General features: G+C 45.7%; 1 protein-coding gene across 4 annotated transcripts in view; it reads left to right on the top strand.

Moving 5' to 3' along the window:
• Positions 1-3,620: 3,620 nt before the first annotated feature.
• Positions 3,621-11,288, top strand: part of ITGA4 (integrin subunit alpha 4) — a 113,300-nt gene continuing 105,632 nt past the window's right edge. Inside the window, exons 1-2 of one of the 4 annotated variants that reach the window (XM_051849381.2) lie at positions 3,621-4,142; positions 4,434-4,555. In XM_051849381.2, coding sequence (XP_051705341.1) covers positions 3,946-4,142; positions 4,434-4,555 — 319 coding nt within the window. In that variant the 5' untranslated portion in view covers positions 3,621-3,945. The remainder of the gene's footprint in view (positions 4,143-4,433; positions 4,556-11,288) is intronic. The other 3 variants (XM_051849380.2, XR_007920629.2, XM_002712227.5) reach the window with 3 other exon arrangements.

Raw genomic sequence — 11,288 nt, 5'->3', positions numbered from 1 at the left:
AGCTGTGCTGATCCAAAGCCAGGAGCCAGGAGCCTCCTCCGGATCTCCCATGTGGGTGCAGGGGCCCAAGGACTTGGGCCATCTTCCACTGCTTTCGCAGGCTATAGCAAAGAGCTGGATCAGAAGAGGAGCACCTGGGACAAGAACTGATGCCCATGTGGGATGCTGGTGCTTCAGGCCAGGGCGTTAACCTGCTAAGCCACAGCACCGGCCCTAAGAAAAGATGATCTTTCAAGAAGAAGTACTCACTCCTGACAACTAAAAGGTTGGCATGGTCATGTTAGAATCCTCTCCACTGTGGAGGACTTCTTACACAAGGTTAAAAACCTCTTGCATTGTCAACTATTCTTACCATAGCTCCTGGCATACACTGGATACTTGACATGTGTTAATCAAATGACAAATTCATTGGATGGTCAAATATTTGGGTCCAACTGAGGGTGAAGGATAAGTATAAGTCATATCATAAAGCCTTCCTCTTCTCTCTCCATCGACTTCCATGCCTGATTCTTCTTCACTTTTTTAAAGATTTATTTTATTTATTGGAAAGGCAGAGTTACCAAGAGAGAGGGAGAGACAGAAAGAGAGAGAGATAAATCCTCCGTCTGCTTGTTCACTTCCCACGTGGACTCAAGGGCTAGGGCTGGGCCAGACAGAAGCCAGGAGCCACAGCTTCATCCCAGTCTCCCACATGGGTACAGCGGCCCCAAGCACTTTAGGATAATTTCCACTGTTTCCCCAGGTGCATTAGCAGGAAGCTGGATGGGAATTGGATCATCTAGAACTTGAACCCATATGTGATGGCAGCATTGCACACAGTGGCTTTAAAGGCTATACAACAGTGCCAAGCCACATCCTGCTTGATCCTTAGGCTTGCCACAAAAACATTGATTACAATAATAGCAATACCTTCAAGCCTTAGCAAAACAGCATTAAACACCTTCAGTTGTACGTAAAAGTGTGCTATTAGAAGATGGCAACTCAGGACTAACATAGTGTCTGTGTTAATATAGGGTGGCTATTTCTGGAATGATAGTGAACCAGAGAAATAAGGACCTTCCCATTAGCCACTCTGCTGCCCACTACTCACATTAACTATGCTATGAGAAAGAACTGTGTTGAGCAAATTTCACAGGATAAGGATTTTGATGAAGGGAAAGAAAGAGCAAGGCATGGGTTCAGATCAGTGACTTGGCTTTGCCAGTGCCTGTAGGGTATGGCAGTGGCCTCAATGTACCTGCTTCCCAGGCCTCTGCTAAGATGTTGTGCCTGTAAACTGGAGGAACTTATTTCAGAATAAAGACAGTGTGAGCTAGTTGTACAACTGGGTTACAATCAGTACAGAGATCTACCCAGAAAGAAACACACTGTGCAACTGCAAAAGGAAGAGGAGCAGGCCCATTCACCATGGGCCCTGATGGTTACCTTTCCAGAAGCCCTGTCATTTCATGTTCATATTGTATGTCTCCACACAATTATTGGCCTTAAACTTTGTTTCCAGGAGTAATAGAAGGTAGATATTCCTCTTGTTTCGTGTGTTGACAGGAAAGTAAAAATAATTGGGTTGTGTTTGACTAGAATGTCCTAACATTTGACAAACACCTCAAACTCCACATGACTAAAAGTTATCTCAATACCCCCATCTGCATACACATACCACACATGCACACACACACACACACACACGCCTACCCTCATTTCCAGAACCTTTTTTTCTCCAATGAATGGCAGCAACATAGACTCAGTTTTCAAATCCCAAACTTGGGTGTTCAACTGACTTCTTCATTTCAGCCCCACATTCATATTTATCAACACTACTACCAAGTTCTATCTCTTGGAAATCTCTTCAACCTACATTTTTTTCTATTCTTCCCGTTAGTTCCTAGTTCAAGCCACTAATTGAGTTTTTTCTGTGTTCACTCTTGCCTTCACACTTCTGAAACCCATGGCTGACCAAGACAAAATCATCAGGAGCTTCCTATCAGCCCCAGTGTAGTGTAAAATTGCTAACTTGGCTTACGAGAGTCACCGGGTATCTCTGCTGGGCCAATCAACCTCATGTCACACCAATGTGTGCCAGTGGTTAAGTGCTGTAGCCAGGCAACCTCTCTCAGTTCCTTCACCTGGCCCTGTTGGAGACCCTCCTGATTAAACTCTCAAACTGCTGAACCTCCCTGCACGCTCCTTGTCCCTCAAATCTCTCCTGAAATGTCCCTAACGTCTCTGGACTTGTCTCTAGTTAGTAAGTTTGTCATCTATCATTTGACTGAAAACTTTCCTGAGGACTTGTTTTCAGTCCTGCCCTGTTCCTGGTGGCATCCTTTGGGCCTAGCAAGGTGCCTACTCAGTGAATGTGCTGGATCGGTGAACAAATATCTTCATTATGTGTCTGCAACTTAACATGTGCCATTTCAGTGGAGTTGTATGCACATAGACTACATGATGAAGCCTTGTTCTTCTTTCTTTTATATTTTCAAGTAGCAGTAATAAATGTACCAACATCTACAAATAACTATTTATGACTGTCACTGACTGCGCAAGAAAGAGACCAGGATGAGCGTTTGGCACAGTGGCTAAGATGGCATCTCATACAGGAGTGTGTGACTTTGGTGGCTGGGGTCCCCATTCCAGGGTCCTGCTACTGTGCACCCTGAGAGCAGTAGTGATAGCCCAAATGCTCCAGTTTCTGCTACCCACGCGCGAGACCAGGATTGAGTAGTTGCAAGCATTTGGGGAGTGAGCCAAGGATGGGAGATCTGATTCACTTTCTCTCTGTCTTTCATAAAGATAACTAACTAAATAAAAATTTAAAACAAAGAAACTGAATTGCTTTAGGATGAGAACATGGCCCAGTCCAAATCTTGCATTGTGGTTCTCCAGCACATTTTTCCAGGACCATGTTGACCTTGACCTCACACCTCTGAGGATAGGCGAGGCCGGGGTCTCACCAACAAGCCGGAAGAGAAAACCGCTCCAGCGGGGCGGGTCCCGGTGCTTTCCTAGCCCAGACTCGCTGCAGGGGTCATCGGCAGCCTGCGTGGCTGCCATCCCGCCGGGGGCGCCTGCTTCTTGCTCGCTCACGCGTGCAGCCGGGACTTAAGAGGAAGTGCGGGGAGGAAGGAAGTGGGCATAGAAGGGTGCAGGGCTGCGAGTCATGAAGCGAATAGTCGCAGCGTCTTTGTCACCAGAACGTTCCCCGGGCGCCGTCAGAGGGAGTTCTTTTTTCGCTCTTTGTTTTTAAATTTGTGATCCTCTGGTCAATGTTTCTGGTGGTTGCTTAAGCCCCCAAATTCAGATACTGCGTTTAACCAATCCGCCAAAAGACTACACGGTTTCCCGCCGCAGCGCCGGTCCCCGGGGCTAGGGCGGACCGCAGAGACCCGGCGTTTGCCAGTGGGGCGTGCGCGGGCAGTAGCCACGACGCCCCGAGTGCATCCAGGCCCTAGCCACGGTTGAAAGGGGAAACCCCTTGCTCCCTCCAGGTCCACTCTTGCTAAGCCCCGGATTCCCGAACCCTTCCGCCCTCGTTGGGCTGGGAGGCCCAGGCAGGGACGCGCGTCCTGCGTAGCCGAGGTCCCCCAGCGCCCCCTACAGCCGCTCGTGGGGGGAGCCGGAGCCCGGCCCGCGCCTCTGCACCACGCCCAAGACCCCACCTAGCCGCCCGCGCCCCGGGGCCGAGTGAGCGCCGGCACCTCCAGGCCGCAGGATCGGGGCGTGGGGCCCGGCGCGGGCGCGGCAACCCGGGCCGAAGGCTATCGCCCCGCCCGCGGCTGGCGACTTCCCCTCCCTCCCTGGGGCTGTCCCTCCTTCTTTCCCTCCCGCCAGCCGGCGCCGGACACGCTGCGCCTCCTCTCTTGGGGCGCTCTAACCCCTGGCCAACCGTCGCGTCCCGAGCAACTTTGGGTGAGCGGCCGTTTGGTGTTGAATGTTCCCCACCGAGAGCGCATGGCTGGGGAAGCGAGGCGTGGATCTGGCTCCCGAGGGGCCGCCGTCCGGGAGGCGGTGATGCTGTTGCTGTGCCTGGGGATCCCGACCGGGCGCCCCTACAACCTCGACACCGAGAGCGCGCTGCTCTACCAGGGCCCCCCGGGCACGCTGTTCGGCTACTCTGTCGCGCTGCACAGCCACGGGTCGAATCGATGGTGAGTGGCGCTGCCACGGGCATCTCAGGGCGACGTGAGATCCCGGTCGGGTTGGAACTTTCCTCCCCTCCGGGGGCGTAGGCGGTGGGGAAATGCGATACAGCCAGTTTGCTAGAGATCTGCCCGGGAAGCATACTGATTCTGGGGGACAGCGCCGGGGAGTAGGGGTGGCCGGCGCAGTGCGCGGGTGGTGCGCAGAGGAGGGGGTGGGGGAGGCTGCCCCATGCCTGCTGAGACCTGGAGCTCAGCGGGCAGCACCGCTCACGTCTGAGCGCACGTTTCTCTCTCTAGGCTCATAGTGGGGGCGCCCACTGCCAACTGGCTCGCCAACGCTTCAGTGGTCAGTCCTGGGGCGATTTACAGATGCAGGATCGGACAGAATCCGGGCCAGACGTGCGAACAGCTCCAGCTGGGTGAGTTGGATCTGGGAACAGAAGTCACCGTCCTGCACCCCCCAGCCTTGAGGACTGTACTGTAGGGCAAGTCCTGGAAAAAGCCCTGTTGCCTATTCCTTCTGCGTTAAGGTGCATGATTCGCAGAGTTAATGCCACACTGTCTTCTTGTCTATTATAAAAGCGGCCCCCTTCTTTCTACCTGTATCTTTCTCTTTCGCTGGTGACATTGATTGCAGTACTGTGGCACGGTTACACAGAGGACCTTTCCTTGTGATGCCTACTTTTTACCCCCCGCCCCCACCTTGTGCAAAAACACATTTCAAAGTCTCAGCATATTAAGAACAGGATTCAGCCAGGTCAAGACTTAAACGTTTTATTTCCAGCTTTGACCTATCAACTTTATTAAAGAACAGGCTAACGGACAGATCAGGAGTAGCAGTTGCCTGTCGTTTAACCTAAGGACTTAAAAAAAAAGAGAGAGAACAGAAAAGAAAGTAATGTAGTTTTTCTTAGAATATACAATGCAAAATAAGTGTACAAGGAAAAACATGGGCATCTCCATCGTTGATAGTTAACACGAGGCTTAAACTATACTTACTAGTTTTCCTTGCCAAAAACTCTGCTTTAAATGGATCTTTCTGCGGTCATCTCTTAATGCCTGTTTGTAGGTTTGTGACAACACGAAACATATGTACTGTTGGGGGAAGGGAGAAGTTTCATGTTCAAAGACAAAAGCAAATTTGCTGCTTACAGGCACTCTGGGGGAGAAAGGGGAACTAATACTAATGTTGACCTATCTTGTTTCAAACACTGTCAGGCACTGCTATATACATTGCTTAATTTTTTTTTTTCTCAAAAAGCACCCCTGGGTGATGGTTGACATTGTTCCTACTTTTCTTTTTGAGGACTCTGACTCAGACAGTTGCAAATATGTTTTCTGGAGTTACTTAGATACTGACTGGTAGCTGGGACCCCGTTATTACTGGTCAGTCAGGTATGCTTGGGTCCAGAGTCTAACCCCTGTTGTGTATGCATGTTCAATGCAAATAAAGTTAAATAGAGGGTCTAGTATGTGGTCTCCTGAGCTAATACATCATCTGTACATGGTAAACCAAAAGGTCACAATTGGCACTTTTCGTTCATCTTTCTTTGCGATAAATGACTAGGGATTAGCTAGTGATTGCATCTGTGTAACCCCATTTTCATCTTCGTGTAGTTTTTGTTTCTTCTCAAACAGTGAAGCTGGTTTATTTCATTCAAATGAATTCATGTAGAGTACATATAATGGGATGTTTAATTTCTTGTCTATTTGAGGGAGGGGAGAAAGAGAGAGAGAGAGAGAGAGAGAGAGACCCCCTATCCATTGGTTTCCTCCTCAGATGCCCACAACAAAATCCAGGGGCCAGGAACTCAATCCACATCTCCCACATGGTTGTCTGGAACCCAGCCACTTGAGCCATCACCTGATCAGCGAACCCAAGTGCTCTGATATGGGATGTGGGCATCTTAACTGGTGTACTAATCACTAATGCAAATGCCCATAGCAGAATTTTTATTTTGCACTCAGCACCCACCAAAATCCAGGAGTTGTCTGCAGCACATAGAACAAGCCCCGCCTTCTTGTTCAGCATCTCCCATCCCAAAAGGTAGACTGAGGATTCATAAAACATTGTTAGGTCAACCTTGATCTGCTAGAGAGTGGTGACAAGGTCTCAGGAGGGAACAATTTCATTTCTGATGTCCTGCCAGTTTCCTGATCCATGATAGTATAACCTACTTCCTGTCTGGAAGGACGTTGATCCTATTTCTGGATGTCTATGTTGAACTAGAACGATATGGTTGTAGTATTATATAAAATTCAAGATAATAATGCCTATAATAAATGAAAGGAAGACCTAAATTCTTTGAGCATCTGGTACATATATAGGTTGAATACAGAAATATCACCAGAGAAATATGTACACAGTAGATGTGTAATAAGCATGAATTAAATGGAGATTTATTAAGTGAATGAATGAAAATAAGTTCAGTGCAAGTTTGATTTTCATCAATTTTATTGGTTAGAGAGTGATTAGAAATGACAAGCCAAAGTGATATTTGTAATTTTCAAAATTTTGGTAATGATACCGTAGGTAGGTAAAAAAATGTACTGAGGTTAAATTCAAGAAGGAAAACGAATCTGAGTTGATCAACTAGCCAAAAAATTAACAACTTCAGTAATAGCTTTGCAATATTCACAAAGGAGTTGACAGAAGTTATTTTTTATGTAATGTTCTGGACAGCACACACACAACAGAAGGAAACTGTTTATCTTTATTCAGAGAAAATTCAGAATAAATATCTCAGACATAAAATAGGAGATTCAAGTTAAAGTCTATAAAATAAGCACTGAAACAGTAAATTGGTAACCAAAGATATTTTAGGATTTTCAGGTTTGTTGGCTTCTTTTGAGTATTGTTTCTTATGAAGAAGTTTCAAGAGTGTGCGTGTGTGGATACACACACAAACACAAACACACACAATCTTCTATGTGAGATAACTTTAATTGTCCTGTCTCAAATGTGGGTAACTATACTGTTTAGAAAATACTTAACTCAGTAATTGATGCCATGGACACTCAAAAAAGATTCTTATCTCTATTTTCTATTTATATCTGGATGTTATCTGTCCAAGCAGATGAGGCTAATAAATAGGGACAATTAATAAAGCTAAAAATTGAATGTATAAATTAAAAGGTCACCAGGGAAATGACCCAACAAAAAAAAGTTGTAATACCTAAAGATTGAGCTACAATTGCTGTGTCAGCAATGTGGCTTCTTCCAATTGGAAGAACTTTATTTGCTTTCGAGAATCTGGAGATGCACATTTCTTAAAACAGTGCCCATCTCGTACGTGATTCAAAATATCCACAAAGACTAGTCTTGAGCTTTCTGTACATGTCAGATCGACAGTTGATACAGAGGGACTCCTCCCCTCAAAGAGGAGCTTCATAGCTCCCCCACCCTGTCCTACCCCTGTGGATAATGTTGCTGCGTGCCAGGCTAAATTCACTGTAGCCTTAATCAGAAGTGAGCAGCTAGTGCCCATTTATCTAGAGCGCCCAAGGCAGGAGGTGTTGGGAGTGAGATACCCCTTTTAGCCAAGTGAATTTCCTGCAGAGACGGCATCAAGAAAGTTGCCTGGAGAAGCACAAGGTGCTTTTCTTCCCTTGTACAGTCTGCCTCTTGCTCCTCCCTGCACGTCTGAGAGGTGTTGTTTCTTTCACTTCTTTGGTACTTTTGTTTCTTTCACTTCTTTGGTAGTTTCCTATATGAGTCAGAGAAAAGGGAGTCTGTCCCATCTAGAGGGTCTGGGATCTATCTGAAGAGGCTGTGGTGATTTCCACCTGTCCACTCGCTTTTCTACATAGGTGCTGAATTTCTATGGAGGCTTTGTAAAGGAAATTTTGATCACAGGTGATTCTTGAATCAAGACGTCACAAATAATGACTCTATCAACATAGTGAAGTATAGTCCACCCATGGATTACCAATATTCCAAGAATTAGAGCAGAATAAATACATAAATTATTATCAAGCTATACTAAAAAAATTAGTCTATTTCATTATTCAAAAGGCTCTGCAGGGGGAAACTTCAGTGCAGCAGCTATGACTCTGCTTGGGACACTTGCATCAGAAACTGGAGTAGCTGGGTTCAAGTGCCTGGTTCTGCTCCCGATTCTAGCTGTCTGCTAATGTGCACTCTTCGAGGCAGCAGGTGATGGTTCAAGGACTTGGGATCCTGCCATCCCTCTGGGACATTTGGATTGAGTTCTGTGCTCCTGGATTCAGCCTGGCCAACCTTCAGCTGTTGTAGGAATTTTGGAAGTGAAACAGCAGGTGAAGGATGACTGTCTCTGCCTTTCCCTGTCTTTCAGATAAAAAATAAAAATTCTAAAACGACTAAGTGATTATTTGAAAAGCACCGTAGATCTTTTACAGCACTGTAATAGCATTACACACATGCTTACGTATGTATCCACCCATCCCACACAAACTCAGAGTATGCTGGATAGTACAGTCTAAAGCTGTACATTTACACTGTCCAATGTGGTACACACCCCTTGTTACTATTTAACCCATCAAATGTTTGCAGTGAGAAGTACTGTAATGTAAGATACATACTAGGTTTCAAAGACTTAGTACCAAAAAAGGAAAATACATCATTAATTTTAAAGATATTGCTTATCTGTTGAAATGCATATTTAAAGGTAATATTGATTACACAATAAACTAATACTTAAGGTTTGTTAGGTTAAACAAAATATTAAAATTTGTTTCACTTATTTCTTTTTGCATTTCTTTTTTTAAAATCCATTGCTACTTTTTCTTAAAAAGATTTTTATTTATTTATTTGAGAGGTAGAGTTACAGACAGTGAGAGGGAGAGACAGAGAGAAAGGTCTTCCTTCCGCTGGTTCACTCCCCAAATGGCTGCAATGGCTGAAGCTGTACCGATCTGGAGCCAGGAGGCAGGAGCCAGGTGCTACTTTCTGGTCTCCATGTGGGTGCAGGCGCCCAAGGATTTGGGCCATCTTCTACTGCTTTCTCAGGCCACAGCAGCAGAGAGCTGGATTGGAAGAGGAGCAGCTAGGACTAGAACCGGCGCCCATATGGGAGGCCGGCACCGCAGATGGAGGATTAACCTACTGCACCAAGGCACTGGCCACATCTTTTTACTTTTCTAATATGTTTACCAAGAAGTTAAACATGTTACAGGCTCTTGCATTGTATGTCTGGCAACATAGTGTCTCAGAAAGATACTTGCTGTTTGTGACAGAAATATACTTTCTGTTTGTAAAAGAACACTTGGTACTTAACAGGTGCTTTCCCTGTATCTATGCCTGATTGAATAGGACTTCCACTTTACTTTCCTAGACCAAGTTCCAGTTACCAGACCTTTAAACTCTCTGCTTGTGTCTTTCTTTTTCTTACTGGAAAGAGCAGTGGTCCATCACAAGTTATTCTCCATCAGGCCTCTTTGACTTTCTTTCTGGAAATTATATTACCTTAGCCAGCCACCTGGTTTATATTACATAACCTGTTGGGAAGAAGTTAAGTTAATTAGCACTGCATCATTAACTGAATGATTACTTTACCCTCACTTCTGCCTGATTTGCAGGAGTTATTAGCTTACTATTAAAAGGCAAACATCTCACTGTTGAGACTTCAAATATGTTCTTTGTAATAACTTTCTTTTTATTTGCAGTTTGCTACACATTATAGCTTATCAAGCTGAGATTGTTGCAGATTGATCATTTTGAAAAATCATCCTTGAACATGGGCTGTTATGCTAGTTATATGGAAAATCAAGGACAAGAGCTTTGTAAATAAACTGTTAGGTTAACAGAGAAAACCTGTACAGTTCCCAGCGATTTCCCAAACTTCATCTTCAGTAGGATGAGATTTGCACCTAATTTAAGAGATGAAACTTTGGTAATACGTTTAATCTTCTGCCTTAAGTTGATGTGACCACTGAGTGCTATTCCTAATGACTAAGAAATCTCTCCCCTTGACAACAGCACTGGGGTCAGATATAGTAATCCGCTGTGTATGGGGTCATTTTTTTCATTCACTCATTTTTATTTTTACTTTTATAAAAATACTAATGTCAGCTGGCACTGTGGCTCAATAGGCTAATCCTCTGCCTTGCGGCACAGGCACACCGGGTTCTAGGCCCAGTTGGGGTGCTGGATTCTTTCTCGGTTGCCCCTCTTCCAGGCCAGCTCTCTGCTGTGGCCCGGGAGTGCAGTGGAGGATGGCCCAAGTGCTTGGGCCCTGCATCCCATGGGACACCAGGAGAAGCACCTGACTCCTGCCTTCGGATCAGCACGGTGCACTGGCCGCAGCGCGCCGGCAGCGGCGGCCATTGGAGGGTGAACCAACAGCAAGGAAGACCTTTTTCTCTGTCTCTCTCTCTCGCTGTCCACTCTACCTGTCAAAAAAAAAAAAAATACTAATGTCTAGGTTGCTCCCAGAGATATCTGGTTTTTATTTCTTGAATTTTTATTGGTTTATTTGAAAGAACAAAAGAGAGGCAGAGATCAATCATCTACTTCCCATCTGCTCCCAACAGGTGGGCCAGGTTATAGATGATATCCAGGAACTCAATCAAGGTCTCCTACATGGGTGGCGAGGTCTCCCACGTGGGTGGTGGTAGCTGAGTTATGTCTGCAGCCTCCCATGCAGGATGGCTATCGCCAGGAATTGGAATTGGGAGTAGAGCCAGGACTTGAACCCAGGCACTCTGATATGGGATGCAGGTGTCCCAAGAGTCATCTTAGCTGCTTGCACTAAGCACCTGCTTCCATTCACTCATGTATTAAAAGATGCCTGAGAGCTAGAATCTAGGCATACAAAGAAGCATACTCCTTGCCACCATAGGTTTACAGTCTATAGCTTAGATTTTTATAGGAAAGTATGGTGAGAAGACCCAACCTGTTAGGAGTTAAAGGTGCTGTCCTGAGGAATTAATGTTCAAGTGGGGAAGGAATTGAATAATGATCATGAGCTAGATGGAGGAATAGGTTATGGGAAAGTGAGCCCCACAGCGGTTTGCATGGAGACTCAGAGGTCTTTGAGAACGTGGTATGTTCAGTGAGTTGGAAGAGGAGTGTGTACAGCAGACCTGCAGGTCTGCAATGGGAAGGGGAAGCATGGATTATAACTTTGTAAGTATGAATTTATCTGAAGTTAGTGAAAGCTGGTTGAGGGT

Source organism: Oryctolagus cuniculus, chromosome 3, assembly GCF_964237555.1.
Source record: "Oryctolagus cuniculus chromosome 3, mOryCun1.1, whole genome shotgun sequence".
Lineage (NCBI taxonomy): Eukaryota > Metazoa > Chordata > Mammalia > Lagomorpha > Leporidae > Oryctolagus > Oryctolagus cuniculus.
Note: the sequence above shows the minus strand (reverse complement) of the source record. Positions and strands in the feature narration are given on the sequence as shown.